The 14,520-nt window shown below is 36.4% G+C and overlaps 1 protein-coding gene across 5 annotated transcripts in view; it reads left to right on the top strand.

The window, feature by feature from the left end:
* The first annotated feature begins 8,828 nt into the window (after window positions 1-8,828).
* The window catches only part of LOC135196163 (DISP complex protein LRCH3-like), a 333,559-nt gene continuing 327,867 nt past the window's right edge, over window positions 8,829-14,520 (top strand). For all 5 annotated transcript variants that reach the window (XM_064222740.1, XM_064222738.1, XM_064222739.1 and 2 more), the window contains exon 1: window positions 8,829-9,008. In XM_064222740.1, the coding sequence (XP_064078810.1) occupies window positions 8,834-9,008 (175 nt within the window). In that variant the 5' untranslated portion in view covers window positions 8,829-8,833. The remainder of the gene's footprint in view (window positions 9,009-14,520) is intronic.

Raw genomic sequence — 14,520 nt, 5'->3', positions numbered from 1 at the left:
GAATACCTTGAAGAAAACCATCTCGTTAATTGCAAGCCCTTGTAGGAGAAATGATAGGGATGGATGCCCAACCACTGACACCAGTACAGCATCATCGTGTCAACACTTCTTACAACACGATTGACAAGGTCCTGTCAGCACTGAAAGTTCATTTCAAGGTTAATGACTTTGGTGCCATTGCAATAAGTGACTTACCATCACAAAGTGACTATGAACCGGTTGCAAATTTTTATGGCCTGGACAAGATTGTGATGGAAGCAGAACGGAGACTTTTCCTTAAGTCTAGGCAAAGGCGACATGGAGTATTCCTCAAGACAGCATCAGATGTTCTCCAGCTAGCACTTATAACCACAGAAAGAGAATATGCTAATCGAGTGGTTGGAGAAGATATGAACAAATTATAGATGTTTTTAGAAAAAGAAAGGGACGTGAAAAATATTTTTTCTAACTTAATTTTGTCTGTGAGCCTTAAACATAACTTTATTATTGAAAGGAAAAGAATCACTTTATTTATCTAATCATTTTTTAATTTAGTATGAAGGTGAAATATAATTTACTGCAATTCTTAATAATTACAACATTTATACCACTCAACCATTGCAATTCATTTCAGTAACAGTTATCATTTATTTAGTATATATTACATTAAAAAGGTATAACCCATACTAATTACTCTGTTCAATTTTATACTGTAGGCTTTATGTAATACTTGCAAATGTGGGAGAAATTTAGCCATTAACCTTCATTTTTACATGTGCAGTGTCTTCATGGAGTGTGGTCTCTTCCTCACACACACGTATACATGTATGCTTGGATTTACAGTCAAACTATATTTCGGGCAGAGAGTTCCGCACCCCCAGACGAGAAGGGTCTCGTATGCCTATGTCCAGAAGACAAGGTTTTCATTAATAACGGTTCCTCACGATCAGTTGTAGTTTTTATCTTTGCCTCCTCTTCTTTGTAGTTATAACATGAACTGTTTCCAGTCGTGTGGACCTCGGGAAACTTCTCCAGCACATTTTCCTTGCTTGTTCAAACCTGTGGAATTTAAATCTTTGTTACACGGCCTCTGTCATAGTTAGTATTATAACCCTACCTGGGTATACATATGGCTGTTCAGCACTTATTTCAATATTTCTTCTTATCCGCGGTGAGCATTTTATTATGTAAAAGTTTATTTATTCATTTGGTTTCAGATAACAGCACTGCAATCTTTCTGAAGTAATCGCCATCTTTTACTGGAACCTTTAGCCAAAGATTCTCGTCTTTTATATATGTTCTGTTACATTTTGGGATATTTGCTATCATGATCTTCTGGATCAATTTTTACTTCACTTTTTTATTTATTTATTGCAATTTTGTTTTGTTGGAAAATTCCTTCTTTTTTTTTATTTATAAATTCTATTCAAATTTTACAAATGGTTGGCATGTTTTTTTTTCCTGTTCAGTAGATTCTGTTGTAAGGCCAGCAGGTTATAGCTATGTTCATTGTAGATACAATTTATCTGCATAGTGCTTCTCCCTCTGATTAAGGGTTTCTTTTCCAAATTTGCTTATTTATTATTTCTATTTCCAATGTGCAGCAGACAACAGTGATCAGTGGCATTTTTTTAAAATTAATTAATTTTTTTTTAAGCAAGTCATATTGGTGCACTGGCCCCATACTGTTTTTCACATCGAGTTTCTGTGTTTTTATTTTCCTCTCGGAATGTTATGCTTTCCTATTCATCAACTTTCAATTACGAATCATAGAGTCACAGTTATTTTCATTTTGGTCTCCCTGTTAAAGGGGCTCGTTTTCTACATGACCGCTCATGCTATACTATACTCTGTTTTTTCCATCTGTCCACCCGCCTGTGGTGTTTGCGTATGGTACCACTGCGTCCCGGGTTTTAAATAGTTACGCTATGTGTAAGTTTTAGGTAAATAAAATGATATCTGGGTGACATTTGCAACTGAAAAGTGTTTTAATAATTTACTGTACGCGAATTACACCGTTAATATTCGAAATGGGATATTGTTATTGTTGAATGTAAGCTGAATGTAACTAGTATCTAAAGGCCGGGTCGCAGTGTTACCATAAGTAAACACCACAGGCGGGTGGACAAATGGAAAAAAATCGAGTATAGATATGTAAAAATCACTTTTATTTCTTTCTTTCAGTTACGTAACACTCAATACTAAAGATATAGACTGACTTGGCATCAAATCAGTTATCGAAGCCTCAGCTGTTGTTAAGATGATAAGATGTTACCCGTTGATCTGTATATTTGAACGAGTCGTGGTACTTCCACGTCTCAGGAAACAGTTGAAGATTCTACCCTTGCCAACTTATAGGTTGCTCTATGATTTCACTGTATAGAGGATAGAGAAAATTATTTTACTCCTCCTTTTTTTATGCTATCTCAAAGCTGGACTTAACACATGAGGCGCATTAATTTTTACATAACACTAACATATTGCTGCTTTTTGTAAGCAAGTATTCGTTAGTTTTAATGCATTTTTTCCCCTGTCTATCCTATTTAAATTTAGCAGGGAAGTTTCCTTATCGTCACTTCCATTTCAGCGATTCATTAAAAAGCGAAACTATACCCTGTTTTTTGCATCTGTTCATCCGCCTGTGGTGTTTTTGTATGGTAACACTGCGTCCCGGGCTTTAGATAGTTACATTCAGCTTACATTCAACGATTATAATAATATCCTATGTAATTCGCATACAGTGAATTATTAAAACACTTTTCAGTTGCAAATGTACACTTAGATATCCTTTTATTTACCTAAAACTTACAAATAGCGTAACTATCTAAAGCCCGGGACGCAGTGTTACCATACAAAAACACCACAGGCGGATGGGCAGATGGAAAAAAAACAGAGTATAGGTGACTCACGTTCTTTCATTGTTTGACTAATATGCCTAAATGTAATTATTTCAATGTCATAGGTGAAAAGAGATGGTGTAATAACGCCTTATGTTTGTTTATGCTAGCATAAAGATATAAAGTTTTGCGTTTAACGTTACGCAATATTTGCTTTACTTTGCATAGATGTAGAAGGGCAATTGCTTTTCGATTAATATTTTCAACCTCAGTAATCATTCTGTCTCTTTTGTATCCGAATATCTGACTATTACAGTGGACATACATTTAGGGCAAACTGAAGCGGGTGGATTTCAACAAAGAACTTCCTTGTTATTATTGTTTAATCCCATCTCTACAAAAACAAACTTGCGCATATTACACAAAGTCAACTTTTCTGAAATGACCATTGTCTCTGCTTCACGCGGATTCTCTCTTTGTCTAGGAGATGTTTTCTTTCGTGTCGTTCACCCTCAAGTCATTTATAAGCAGTCTTTCAAATTTCCACTCATAACACCTTTAATTGAACTCTCAGTAGCGAATATTTCACCAGCAACCGTAGTAGAGGAAAGGCCCCGTAGCAAGCATTGTATATCCAACAAGCGCCTTTGAGTTGGAATTTGGTTGTTAGTTTGACTATGAATCATGGCTGCTTATATATGTGGATCAATAATAATAATAGTAATAGATATATGTTTTGATAGAAAATTATATCTTTTATATATAGAAGGAGGAATAATTAAACAAGAGGGAAAATGTGGTAGTGTATAAAGAAAGTGATATTGAATGCGCTGTGTAATGACTATCACACTTTTAAGGGTCGCCGAAACCTTATTTTGGTCGGAAGCGGTCTGACATGGTATTCTTTAGACCTTGACCGAAACCACCAGCTGAGGGTGAGACGTTACGTATAAGGGTTAACCTTGGACGCCTGTCTTCTGTCTTGCCTCTCTTCTTGGTACCTGATATTGCACTTTAATTGACGTACAATGACGTATTTGCGTGGTTACTGCAGATGTTGTCACTGAATACCAATGGATATTTTTGGACACTAATATACAAATTTTCAATGAATGAGTTTGTTTTACCCTGTTTTGTTTTCAAACCAGTTTCACCCATATCTCATCTCACTTGAAATCTCACCATCTTGCATCAATCCATTTCTCAACTTTTCGTTTAGTCCTATGGTTGAGCTGAAAAAAAAAAAATGGCCTGACCCAGAAAAAAAAAATCATATCAAGATTCCTCCATGAGTGGAAACCTCATTTTTTACCCTAATTAAAAATGGCGGCTGCTGCCATGCGGTCAAAATTTCGTGGCACCCAAAATACAAGTTTTATAGCTCATTTGAAAAGTTTTTTAATGGTGATTCATTTTCATCTCAACAATCATGTCCATAAAATGACTTTGTTTCAAAGAACATGCTGTTAAAGATGACTACTCACAAGAGAAGGGACATTTCATGGTATGGTTGTAATCTCTGTCGGTTCATCCAGTATTGTAGTGCCTGCTGCAGTTAATCGACTGAAGGAAAAGAAGAGGGAAGCAAGTTTTTATGAAAGATAGAGGTACACCTATTGTAAATTATCATGGGCAAAGTTATCATGGACTCCTAAAACTGAAATTTAAACCAATAGTCCACCTGGCAGTTGCTCACAGTAGGACAGTGGAGATGAGTTACAACCTGCTATGGTAATATAGTTGGTTCTTTAGTTCACCTGCAAATCTTCAATCCAGTTGGCCATGCCAGAAGTGACCAGTGGTATCAGCGCACAAAGAGAGGATTCCATCAATTTTCTGCCAATAGTTGACCTGAATCCTTCAGATCAAAACTATATATTTTCAACTCTCCTATTGTTCATTGATGAAGCAAAAATGTTGAATGTCGAAATACCATCTGTGACATTTGATCAACCGTTGTGGCTGAAAACTACGGGGATAATCGAAGAAGCCATGCATGATGAATGATAGGTTGCCTCTTCTGCCACAAGATCATTGCAACTTTCTAGGCGACCCAGTACTGTATCCCCCCAGGAATCTCCTCTCTCTTGAGCATTATTAATCATCATCGTGGCTCGAAAAGTAATGCCATAACCTTCTTAATCTTATCTCTGTCTCTGTGTCGCCAGTCATCCTTTCTCCACACAAAAGACATTGTAATTTCCAGAGATGATCTTGAGTTTTTTTACTGGAAAAGTTCCCTCATCAGATTGCTTTCGTTTGTCCACAAACCTTCGATGACAGTCATGATGTACAAGAATATTTGTACCAGTGCCTTCAGTTTATTGCAAATAGTTCTTCAAATCCTCCATGTTTCTTTCTCCACTAACTCTGATCAATGTCGTCAACCCTTTCTCGTGAAGCTTCTGCGGGAGTTGCTTCTGCGAATCCACTCTACCATAACGCCCATTTTGAGGAATCTTCCTTCTCGCTTTTTTTGAGCTGCCATCTGAAAGAACAATAAGACAGTCAGTCATAAATTATGATGAAAGTACCAATGGAAAAAATCTTTAACAGCATGTACTTTGAGATGAAAATGAATCACCATTAAAATTTTGACCGCACGGCAGAAATGAGGTTCCACATGGAGGAATCATGGAACTTTTTTTCTGGTGACTTTATACAAGTATCAGGTCAATCTGACCAAGTTTGACTTGATACTATTTTTCCTAGGTCATACCATCAGCTACCGGACTCTTTATTCTCTGAATTGTACTTCCACAGCCATTTCCGGATTTGCGCTAACTCCTTTAACAACTGAATAATAGAATTCATCTTCTTGTGTTATCTACAGTCAACTTCCCTTTTAAACATTTCATTGGCACAAAATCTCATTTGATTTAGCTGGCTCTATAGGCTCTCGTATTCCAAGATTCATATGTTTGTTAACAGTATTCAAGTTTACAATGCCCTCCTTCAAAAAGAATTTTCTCTTTACTCTTCCCATGCATGAATCTTATTCCTGCGCTAGTCCTCTCGTTGCCATATCCTTCCATTCAATCCTTTAATTCTTCCCTAGGCACCTACACAAACTAACATTCCCTCATGCTCCAGGAATGCTACCAGTTATTTTTCTGTAATGATAGTTGTTTTTTGTCCATCGTTTTTCTTTATGATACTTTTACCACTTTCTCAATCACTTGCGTTAATTACAAGTCTCGCTTGTTTTGTTGGTAACCACATTGTGAGCCCTTCATCTCCAACTGAAACAACCTTCCCTTCCACCTTACTTTCCTTAAACCTCTATATGATCAGCTCGTTTAGCCACTCATTTTACTCGTCCATTTGTTCTTTATTGATGGATATTCTTAAAACTTATTTTGCCAACTATTTTCATTCATAAAGCTTTGCTACCTTACTGCACCAGGCACGCAAAGACTTGGGAATAGCAATTGGAAATTGCTAGCCAGTACAATGGTCATTAGATATCACCGCTATGTCATAGTACAGATACCCACAGCAGTTCCTGCTTATCGTTATCTCTGGTTCCCACCACCAAGAAAATGGAACCGAGTTTATCTTCCACCATTTCCTGCCGGTATATAATGGTACCCTATTCAAGAGTAGTCTGCTTTGAATAATCTCATTTTGTTCAAGGTGGATTGGTCAGCTGTAAAGGGGATTCTCGGTGAAGAGCACCTTCACAGAACCAGCTTGGCATCCACTCTTGGATGTTGTTCGGGGAAGCACTGGGCAGTGACCTCAGGAAATACTGGCCACCCCATGTTCGTTTTGTTTCTGTCATTGACTCACAAGCTGTTAGAAGTTGATATGGTATGCTGCCATCACCTCTGTCTGAAGCCGACATTCTTTTATGTGATCATCATCCTTAGGCTTATTGTAATATTGAGGTTGGTGGTCTGTTATGCTGCCATCACCTCGGTGTGATGCTGATATTCTGGTATTCCACCACTTCCTCTTGGTTCACATTTAACTTGAGTTATTATAATTTTATAGATGACCTTAACCAACACATATGATCTAAGGGCAATAGTTGGTTTTCCATCGATAGGAATATGTATGTCATACAGGGACCGTGCAACAAAACGTCCGTCGGCTGTTTAGAAGGAAAGGGAATGTGATTGTGAGCTGGGATTGGATTGTAATTTGTGAGGCAAGTTAATGCTACCTGGTAGTTTATTGAGCACATTCTGATTATAACAGTCTTGTTCAGTACAAGAGAGATAACTAGACCAGGCCAAAGGGGTCATTCCTGGCAGAGAAGCCAGAGGAATGGTGGTACCCCCACCAGATGTATACGTCCAAGCGCCTCTTAGATGGAGTCAGGGCTTGAGTTAGTAACAGCTGGGCATTGTGGTGGTGGAGTGCTGGGAACTAGCTGCCATACTTCTGGGTTGGATGACAACCAGACTGGTTTGCCCATGCAAAGAGAGAGATACATTAGGGAGGTGGTCGTTCCATGCCCATCAGCAAGTACCGTGACTATGGGCCATATAATTTCTTGAATGGATATCTCCTCCAACCCAGTGCACTGTGCGGCAAAGGCAAACCACTTGAACACAACTTGTATTTGGATGTTGGGTGTCGAAGAATGTAGAGTGGCGAGTAATCCCATCCTATCATTTTTTCTTTTAAGAATTTTCGGTAGATCAATATTACTATTCCGCGGCGGCCTAGACTATGGCAGTTGCGGTTTTTTTTATGCAGTTGTACCTCCTGAAAAAGAATTTTAAGTAATATTTATCCGGACGACTGTAATTAACCCCAAGGGGCTCGTACTGAATACGGCGAAATACACTTGACGCCCCAATTCCTGGTATCTTTCGTATTCGCGGGGACGAACGATGCGGAATGCTTATATAGAAATACCCAATTTTCATTTCCCACAACGTACCAGTTGTGATGTATCTTACTGTATCGCATTTCTTCCCGCTTTTGTTCTGTCTGACTTTTACATGTCTTCCTTTTGAGCGACATGTGTGTCGCTTCCTTTCGATCCATTGCAACTCCTTTCTTTCATTCTTTTTCTTGTTGGTTTCGTGCTTGAACTGGAGTTATATTATTCTCGGTTATAACTAAGGAAACGAGTAAAAAATAACAATCAGCCTTCATGTGAAACTTTTAATTATTTGATTGCCAATTGCGAATCTTTTTTCTTGCGAAGTGAGCAACAGCTCCTTTTCATACTTGACACTACCCAACTGAAGAACAGCAACATGCAAAACACACACACACACACACACACACACACACACACACACACACACACACATATATATATATATATATATATATATATATATATATATATATATATATATATATATATATATATATATATATGAAGCATGTTTTAATTTGCGACATTGAATACAGTTCCAGGATTTTGTCTTCGTGGATAAATTATGAGAAATTACACTGATAATCGATTTCTTCGCATTGTTTCAGAAATTTAACTTTAATTTAATTCCTGTGACAGGTCCATTATACAGGCAACCAAGTCTTCGCGTCATAAACGCTATGCCATGCAAGATTTTCGATGTTAATTAGAGAAAGTCAATCCCCAAAATAGAGTGGTAATACTGCAACTTACAAAAGTCTTGTTTCTCTGTTCATCAGAGTAAGAAAATGGCATTTAACATAATCGTTCTTCGAAGAATATCCTAAAGTAACACTTTTCTTTGAACAAAGCATGCACTCTTCATTCACATGTGCACATGCACGTAAAAGAAAAAAAGGTAAATTTTAGGGCATGCGTAGTGACTCTGGATCTGGCAACACTACTTCCTAATACACATGTTTTGTTCCAATATTATTCCACTTCCATTCGGCAGGCAGTAATATAATGTAGTTAATCACTTTATTTTTTAATATTATCTCTAATATAAATAAACTGTACATCTTCTATGATATATAAATAATATTTTAATATGTTAAGAACTTTTAAAAGAATTAACCGTACTTCAACGAGCGGTAGACGTATCATCAGATTCTTCAGTATGAGTCAGTGAGTGAAAATGGCCGGGGTGAGCGGACCCCACAGTGCTAACTCTCCGCGAAATTTGTCGAGAAGTCTCGATAAAATTTTAGCGGATGCGCAGTTAACGTGTGAACTAAAGTTAAGTGGAAGGAAACTTAAGGAATATCCCAAGGGTGCTTTGAAATATGATCTTAGTGATACTGTAGTTGCAGGTAAGAGAAAGCACAATCTTAGTTTAAATACTGTTTGAATGTTCCCCCCGAAGTTGTACTCCACTACTATTGCCTGGCCCGGCATCATTGTTCGATCTGCTGTTGTTTTGAAAAGTTTAAGCAGGCATTGGAGAGGGTGAAGATGAACTGGTGAAGAAATTGAAAAGAATCCTTTTTGTAATATTGTCGAAACATTGCATTTGAAAGCCACGAAGTCAACCAACAATGGTTTCTTGGCGAAGATTTTCAAACAAAGATACCGCTGTTTTTCGTTTTTTCCTTTCTCGGCTGGAGGGAGCACCTGCCTTTCCGAGTCATTACGTATTTGCTTTATTATAGTTATGATGGAATTAACTACGTTCCAGTTAGAAATCACCAAGTTCAAATTGCTTTGCTAATTATAGCCTAGTTAAATCTTGAAAAGTATTGTTGCCAAACAAGTCTCTCTCTCTCTCTCTCTCTCTCTCTCTCTCTCTCTCTCTTCTCTCTCTCTCTCTCTGACTGTGCTACCTAATTCTTGATGGAAACGCTGTTGCAGCTCTATCTATACTGGAGTACCTTGTCTTATTTTTCTTGCATAGGCTTAATTTTGAGAGCTGGTATGCTTTTTAGATGAAGGCGGCGGCATCTTAACTGTCAAACGGAAAAGATTTGCACCTTACCAGCTGTACGTCCGAACAGAGTCCGTACCAGGGTAATCTGTTGATAAAGTTTTATTTTCTTAATAGGTATAGGCTAGTGATAAAAGACTGTCATTGGTTACTCATGAGGCATAGGTAGGTCTATACTACCTAATCAATGCCTATTTTTTTCCTGAAGTGTAGAAATGTCCATAGCAATAGTGTGTTTACATGAATATCGTTACCTGAGGTATTCATGGGTCTCCAGGCAAATTTTTTTCGATAATTTTTTTTTTCGGTTGTATAATCGTAGCTACTGCAATTTTTAGACTGATTAATGAGAAAAAATAAATCATTCGTAATGTAATCTTTGTTTATTGGCATATGTAACAACGCAAATGGTCGTTTTGCTGTCTTCTCAAGCAGACATATTGATCGGACGCGTGGGTGGTTACAGTGCCAGACCCTCAGACTTGTCAGGAGTCTGCTACCGAGTCAGACTTGACAGTTGGAAATACAGGGTCAAGGTTAAATACATGCCATGGTCAAGAGAGTGCTGTTACTTGAAGAGTCTAGACTTTGGTCCAGTCACTGTATGAAAGATGTTACTAATTATTTTGAACACACGAGCTGGGTGATGTACCTTTTCATCATCATGAAGATTTTTCATCAAATTCTATTTTATCTCTGCCATACGCAAGCGTAGTATATTTCATTAAGCCAGCCTGTTCAGGCCCCAGCCTTAGCGCCATATTACTTTCAGTTAAGTCAGTTGAATTATTTACTTTATGGCATTAATGTTAAGGCCTGCGTCGTGTTTCATGCTATCAGGTTCGTATGATTTTGGACTTGAAATTAGTTTTAAACATTTGGAAGACCTAAGTATACTCGTAAGCCAACGATTAAAGATATATAATGCAGTTTCTCATACATGAACGTTGGTTGATTTATTTTAGTTTGATGAGTAACGTGAGTTCATTATTTCCGTAGTTACTGGTTAAGTTTACCCTTCTTAGTTATCCTGGGCAGGGATGTTGTTTAACGCGTATATTGTTTAGGTACGTAGCTCTGCGCACGAATTTGAAATTATTACTCTCTCTCTCTCTCTCTCTCTCTCTCTCTCTCTCTCTCCTCTCTCTCTCTCTCTCTCTCTCTCATAAATATGTAATAGCTATATCCACATTCATTATCAGCTTATGAACGATGACATACGTATATACGCCTTTGACCGTGTCACAGATAAATATTATGCTTTGTTAATCCGATTAGACTTGTGGGTGTTTTTTTATTTATTTAATCGAGCCATTACTAAGACTGGAGCAAGCTGTCACTATTTTGTGCAGAATTACTTAAATCAGAATGTCCTTGATTGTATTTTTTTTTTATTATATACTTATTTCAGTAGTGTTCCATTGTTAGACAGCAAGATTGGTAGGCTTAATGTTATCTTCACGATTTAGTTACTAAAATGGATTGATGATGCTTAGAACTGGCCCCCCGAATGTCGATATTGGACGAATTTGATACCCTTTTAGCTATATGTGATGACAGCTAAGCTCCCATGTGTTTCGTTTCTTCGAAGTAGCATTTAATAACATTATTTTGATGAACATTGCAGTGGAAACATATAATGTTGAAGCACATTATGCTCAACCCCCCACATAGCAGGAAGCCATTATTTACAGCATGCGGTAGATGGCCCCTAATGAGCAGTAGTTTACACCGTGACGGTCTCCGATTGGTTACGTGTCTCCGATTTCCTTTAGTTGTCTGGTGATAACTGACCATGTTTAGATTTTTTCACCCTGTGGAATTGGTATGGAGTTGCCCCAAACTTAGTTTATATATATATATATATATATATATAATATATATATATATAATATATATAATATATATATATATATATATATATATATATATCTATATATATATATATAATATATATATATATATATATATTATATATATATATATATATATATATATATATATATATATAAACTAAGTTGGTATGGAGTTGCCCCCAAACTTAGTTTATATATATATATATATATATATATATATATATATATATATATATATATATATATATATATATATATATATATATATATATATATATATATATATATATATTTAGAGGCGTAGTTCAAGTGGCGTGGTTTACTACAGAAACCGTTTTGAATGTTACATTAATTACATTTTTTTGTGGTATTGATTTTATCCTTTAACTTTTCTATCTCATGTGGCTTACGTTCTGTTATCGTACCATTAAAATTTCCATAAAGTTAATATAAACGTCACCGTCAAAACATTTTCGTTGGGACGAGTTAAACTTATGGGGATGCCACTCTAGAAGTAGACTATATTTTTCATATAAATTTTCTTTTACCCTCATTGTTGGTAATCCGGAGAACATGGGCTTTATTCTCATATTGAATTTTCTCAGTTTACAAAGTTTTTTGCTTCTTTTTGTAATGTAGCAATTTTACTGAGGGAAAAGCCGATATTTTGTTTGACTCAAACCCATGTGTTTTATTTCAAATCTAATGTTCCTAAAGATTTGTATTAGTTATTTTCGGCGCCTGGAAAAGTTCTTCTCAAATCGTTAAATTATATATATAAACTATTTATATATATATATATATATATATATATATATATATATATATATATATGGTATATATATATGAATATATATATATATATATATATATATGTATATATATATATGTATATATATATATATATATATATATATATATATATATTATTGGTATATATATATATTGTGTGTGTGTGTAGAGAGAGAGAGAAGAGAGAGCAAAATCTTCCGTAGCCACAGAGTTACTTTGTACTCATACACAAAAGTCTTCTTGCTGTTATTATTGGTTTGTGTGTGGTGGTTACTGCCATTTGTTGTATAAAGCGTACAACAGATGCTAGAAATGTTGACTAAAGCTGAGTAGTAGGCTGCTGCATCCCATCTTGTTTAAAAGAAAATTGGAAATCTATATCCTAATGGATGCAAAGTGGCGTCGGCAGGTGGTGATAGGCTGGAACTTTCAGTTTTGTTTACTCTCTCACTTTCGTTGTGCGTTGTTAAAGATATGTGGAGGCCAAAGATTTTTGTAGCCCTGCATGACCACTTGACTTGGGCAAGGTTTTTAATTTTGATGAACTTTTACATGAAATGGGGTCATTGCAAGCTTATACATACCCTCTAAACGATTTTTTATTTACAGCGTCTCATCCCCACACAGAACGGTTGTCAACTTGGACATTCACTCCGATACTCTAGATTTGAGCCAAAATTGTGGAGCTAAACGTCTTAATGAATCGTTCACTTAAGAGTCAATCATTTTTACGATCTCCTTAATTTGCTGTACTTAATGAATACTGTGGAGGTTGTGAGCGCAAGAGTCGACTGTTTTGGTTTTGAGTTTTTATATACCTTCCCGTTCAGAGACTAGTAGGGATATTGGCAATACGCGCATCTTATATATTGGTTAATTCTTGTTTCTCTGGCATTGCCTCGCTTTACGGGTTAAAGGGAATTATACTAACTCATATTTCCTTAGTTTCTGTATTGAATTGGCAACGTTAGAAGTGTAAAACTGTATAATAGTGAGTAATCCGAGTTCGTGCATTCAAAGCCCATTTTCCAATGTGTGTGTTGCCGTTTTTTTTTTTTTTCTCCTCCACCAACTTGAAACAAGAGACGATTGTGTTGTTCGAGTGAGTCACGTGACCTTGGCCGCCATGCCAGCTTGAAAGTCCCTCCGGTCGGAGGATGTGTAGGGGTGTAAACTTATAGTTTCTTAAGTTTTTTGAAGAAATCGGTAAAAGGAACGAAGATTGTGCGGAAGTGCATAGTGAGAAAAATATTTCTCTCTCTCTCTCTCTCTCTCTCTCTCTCTCTCTCTCTCTCTCTCTCTCTCTCTCTCTGTCGTCAGTCTCTGGACGAGGAGGGAATGAATGATGGCTTGTCCTCTGAACTTCATGTTCCTTTTGACCTAAACGGTGATTTATGTACATTATTGTCCATTGACCACTTATGGATCGCAACTGGTTTGGAGACACGGAAGAAGAAAGGATGGAAATTAAGACGGGTGTCCAGTACTGTAAAAAAAAAATGTGTACCATTAAAACCGGTGATCTTGACAAGATAGTCCTCCCTACCCATTGGGGTGCAACCGTCCTGAAGATTTTCAGTATTAATGCAAGAATACAGAGCATGAATTTGGCGTATCTTAATTATGGAAGTAGTATCCAACAAGCTTTATGATCTCGTATCTTAATTATGGAAATATCCAACAAGCTTCATGATCTCTTATCTTATGGAAGTATCCAACAAGCTTCATGATCTCTTTATCTTAATTATGGAAGTATCCAACAATCTTCATGATCTCTTATCTTAATTATGGAAGTATCCAACAATCTTCATGATCTCGTATCTAAATTATGGAAGTATCCAACAATCTTCATGATCTCGTATCTTAATTATGGAAATATCCAACAAGCTTTATGATCTCGTATCTTAATTATGGAAGTATCCAACAATCTTTATGATCTCGTATCTTAATTATGGAATTATCCAACAATCTTCATGATCTCGTATCTTAATTATGGAAATATCCAACAATCTTCATGATCTCGTATCTTAATTATTGAAGTATCCAACAAGCTTCATGATCTCTTATCTTATGGAAGTATCCAACAAGCTTCATGATCTCTTATCTTAATTATGGAAGTATCCAACAATCTTCATGATCTCGTATCTTAATTATGGAAGTATCCAACAATCTTCATGATCTCGTATCTTAATTATGGAAGTATCCAACAATCTTCATGATCTCTTATCTTAATTATGGGAAGTATCCAAACAA

This window comes from Macrobrachium nipponense, chromosome 17, assembly GCF_015104395.2.
Source record: "Macrobrachium nipponense isolate FS-2020 chromosome 17, ASM1510439v2, whole genome shotgun sequence".
Lineage (NCBI taxonomy): Eukaryota > Metazoa > Arthropoda > Malacostraca > Decapoda > Palaemonidae > Macrobrachium > Macrobrachium nipponense.
The sequence above is the reverse complement of the archived record's forward strand: the minus strand, read 5'-3'. Positions and strand labels throughout refer to the sequence as shown.